The sequence below is a fragment of the Suillus fuscotomentosus genome (assembly GCF_016647785.1).
Source record: "Suillus fuscotomentosus strain FC203 chromosome Unknown F5891scaffold_288, whole genome shotgun sequence".
Taxonomy (NCBI): domain Eukaryota; kingdom Fungi; phylum Basidiomycota; class Agaricomycetes; order Boletales; family Suillaceae; genus Suillus; species Suillus fuscotomentosus.
The window spans coordinates 1-3,619 of record NW_024539800.1 but is presented as its reverse complement, the minus strand read 5'-3'; the positions used below and the strand labels follow the sequence as shown (position 1 = coordinate 3,619).

The 3,619-nt window shown below is 51.0% G+C and overlaps 1 protein-coding gene across 1 annotated transcript; it reads left to right on the top strand.

The window, feature by feature from the left end:
* Positions 1–1,381: 1,381 nt before the first annotated feature.
* F5891DRAFT_1084724 (uncharacterized protein) lies at positions 1,382–1,677 on the top strand (the record flags this gene model as incomplete). The annotated part of the gene is given in 3 exon segments (XM_041363458.1): positions 1,382–1,436; positions 1,450–1,451; positions 1,495–1,677. Coding segments are annotated over 3 exon segments (184 nt in total), but the record flags the coding sequence as incomplete, so codon positions are not given.
* Between the last annotated feature and the right edge of the window lie 1,942 nt (positions 1,678–3,619).

The window sequence follows — 3,619 nt, the reverse complement described above, 5'->3', positions numbered from 1 at the left end:
GTCTTCAGGTTGTTCAGATTTTCTTCCGCCTAAGTATGCATCATCATCATTCCTGTTCAACTGTCTGCTTGTTTTACAGGCATACACAGTGATGAGGGGGACAAGGATAAGCGGCGCTGGACTCACCAACTTTCTCTTATTGTGAATGTCAGAGATCTGGCCAGTCTGGGGCCAGTCTGGGGTCAAAAGTCTGGGGCGGAGTCTGGGGCCACAGTCTGGGGCGTTCGGCAAACGCGGCTGACCCGGGCTGACCCGAGCTGAGTTTGAATTGTTTTTGTCACGTGTTTGCTTTGTGACAATTCCAAAGCTGCCCGCCATCGCGCCTGCTGTCAGCAGTAGTGTGCCTGTCGTAGATGGCTGCCGACGCACCCGCCACTCTACCCACCACATGCAGTTGGCATGCTGTGTTCATTCTCTGACCAAAATGGACTATATCATGGTCGCTCATCGCCCATCTCTCCCGCCCGTCCTTCCTCCTTGCCCAACTTGTCTCTTATCCGCCTAGTGCTGCCGCAGTCCGGTTCCGAACCTCGGTTCGAACCTGAACCTTTCCGAACCGGACGCATGGTCCGGTCCAAGGTTCGGCCAAGACTCAGAACCGAACCTTTCCAGAGGTTCGGGGTTTGGGCTGGTAGTGAATAGGTTCGAACGGGTTCGAACCTCTCAATTTTTGTACGCTTTACACTTTTTTAAAAAGATGTAAGTATTTACTATGTGTCAATATATGCAAATGCATGTGTCTGCAACCCGCGCAGGTTTGAGCCGGGTGAAATTGACGCGGTCCTCTGTCGTGCCTGCCGCAGTCGTGACGCGCTGTGACACAGTACTGCACCGTCACAACATGTTCAAACACTAGGTATCTTATGTCGCTATATGAATTCCAAACACTTTGAACTCTTGCTAATGATTAATATAGGTAAGTACTACTTGGGAATGTTATGAGCCATGCTGATCAAAGTCGTTGCTTATTGTTCGCAGGAAGTGAGTATGTCAAGATTTTCGAGCTCGAACCATTCTGATCCAAATCGTTGGCGGACCAGGCCACCGTTCCTCGTTCGAACAAGAGCCGTGCTGATCCAAGACGTTGGCCACCGTTCGCAGGTCGTGAGTGTGTCGATCCTCGTTCGAGCAACAGCCATGCTGATACAAGTCGTTGCCCACCGTTCGCAGTTCGTGAGTCTGTCGGTCTTCGTTCGAGCTCAAGCTATGCCGCAAGTTACCGTGTTCATCCTCGAGGGTCTCAGGTGGAGACCTGTCAGGGGTAGCTGATGGGATTAGTGTCACAGTGGCTGCTATTGGAGGTACGTCTTATTTCAGTTGTGATGATGCGATAATGGACGACCACCTTTCACTACAGGCTTTGCGCATCGCGCGACGATGCAGGTCGTGTGCGCGGTGATCACTGATCTCAAGTTTTTCACTTTTGGTTTTGGCCGCCGGTGAGTGGTATCGTTCATCTTTCCACCTTTTCTCATGCCTTACTTGAAAATACTAGAGTGTGTCCTGGTCAACATGTCGCGAATCGGTCCATCTTCATCAATACGGCTGTTATTCTCTGGGCTTTCCGCCTTTCAGAGAATCCTGCAGCGAAGATTGACACGCTTGCAATCTCGAATACTGCAACCGTACATGCTGCTGCATTTGAGATATGTTTAGAGAAGAGGATCGATGAGAATGTGATCAGGGAACTATGTGCACCGGGCAAATAAAATGTGTTTATTTTAGAAACTTGAATTCAATCTTTGTACAAAGAAGTTCTCCTTGCGTTAGAGTCTTTTCGTTGTCTGTCCGACTCGAATTACATGACAACTCATGGTCTCGAGCCTATACAACCACAGATGGTCCAAGCTTAGTCGAACCTGGTTCGAATGCGAACCGGACCCTCCCGAACGCGTTCGGTGACGTTCGGTCCAGGGTTCGACCAAATGGCTGAACCGAACCTATGGTTCGGTTCGGCGTTCGGAAAATTTGCCCCAAGAACCGAACCGAACCGGACTTCGGCAGCACTATATCCGCCCCCGCCCACATATTCTCCTCTCACTTCCTCTGCACTGCTCATTATCATGTCTTCCTTGCAACAGGCAGATGTTGCGTTTCTGGCCAGATTGTCTCTGCGCGAATCTGCAGTTGGCCTTGTCACCGATTGCACGAACTGTGGGGGTACAGTTCCAATCACCATATGTCAGAGCGATGCAAATGGGAACTCGGGGAAGCCCATGGCCAGGGTGCGTTATCCGCATGACTTATTGACCTTCATTAACCTTTCTTCCCAGCATCAATCATGTTCCTTCTTTCGCTGGTTCCCTCAACTTTTATTGCATCCAAACGTCATGGCCCTCCTCCCATCATCAAGTCGTTCCCCGAGTCTCACCAGTTCTCAGCTGGCACCTTCTACGTTTACGGGCGGCACTAGTGCTACTTCCGCCACTCAGTTCCCTTCGACGCAACCTCTTGGCTCAACTGGCAACGGCAAGAAGTCACGCAAGTGAGGCATCAAATGCAATGGTGCCTTTTGCCAACGAGTGAGTGCGTTGCGTTGCCCGCATGGGAAGTGCCTCACCCATTGTATCGAGGAGGCGGGAGGATGTCCAGTGCATCTCACTGAGACAGATAACCAGCAGCAGCCCCCCATCGCGCAGCAGGAGTGGAACTGGGACTATGATCAGGAGGACACTCTTACGCTCCCTGCTGAGGATGCTCTCACACTATCTGCTGAGCCCTACTGGCATGATGATGGAGTTCAGACGAACGACGGGCTGAGAGCACTTCAACGTGCACTTCAGTCCGTTGGCGCTGGACGCCCTGCTGTATTCCCATCATTTCATGATATTTTGATAGCTCCTGCACCATTGCAACCACCCGCGCTGACACCACAACCACCCGCGCCCACCACACAACCACCCGCGCCCACCACACAACCGCCCACGCTCACCACACAACCACCCGCGCCATCCCAGCGGTCTCATCTGTTCCCACACGCCTTCCCGGTCCATAAGCTGTTGAAGCCTCCGCGTGTAACTGATCAACTTGACCCAATGTGGACAGGTGACCTCAATGCGCGTGCGCGAGAGGAAATTGAGAGCAAGAGGGTGTCAGAACGTCGCAAGGAGATGGAACGAGCTTCCAGGCAGCACTTTGTCTTGTACTGGTTTGATGCTGTGAGTTGCTGCTTGGTTTCCCTCTCGCCACAATACTTACTGCTGATGTGTAGGACAACACGCCAGTATCGATGCAGTGGGCTGTTCACTGCCCATACACTTGTTTTATGTAGCACTTACTATTCATTGCTTTGTCTATATCCCACTGGCCATCACAGATTCCTCGCAGTTCAGGCAGTTAAAGAATTTCTTCAAGGGCATTTCTATCACGCTCGTCCACCGGTGAGTTCGAGAACATGACAGTCAAGGTAGGTATTCATATGAATCACATCCATAACAGCTTCTCTCAATGTGAGTGCAGAGCTACTTCAAGAAAGCTTAGTTTTCTCCTCTATCCAACTTGAATGCCGATGATGTTCGGATAGTTTAGTGGGCAAAGGATTGGATCAGTGCGCCTTCAAAACCACACCGATCCAATCCTTTGCCCACTAAACTATCTGAACATCATCTTCTATCTAACT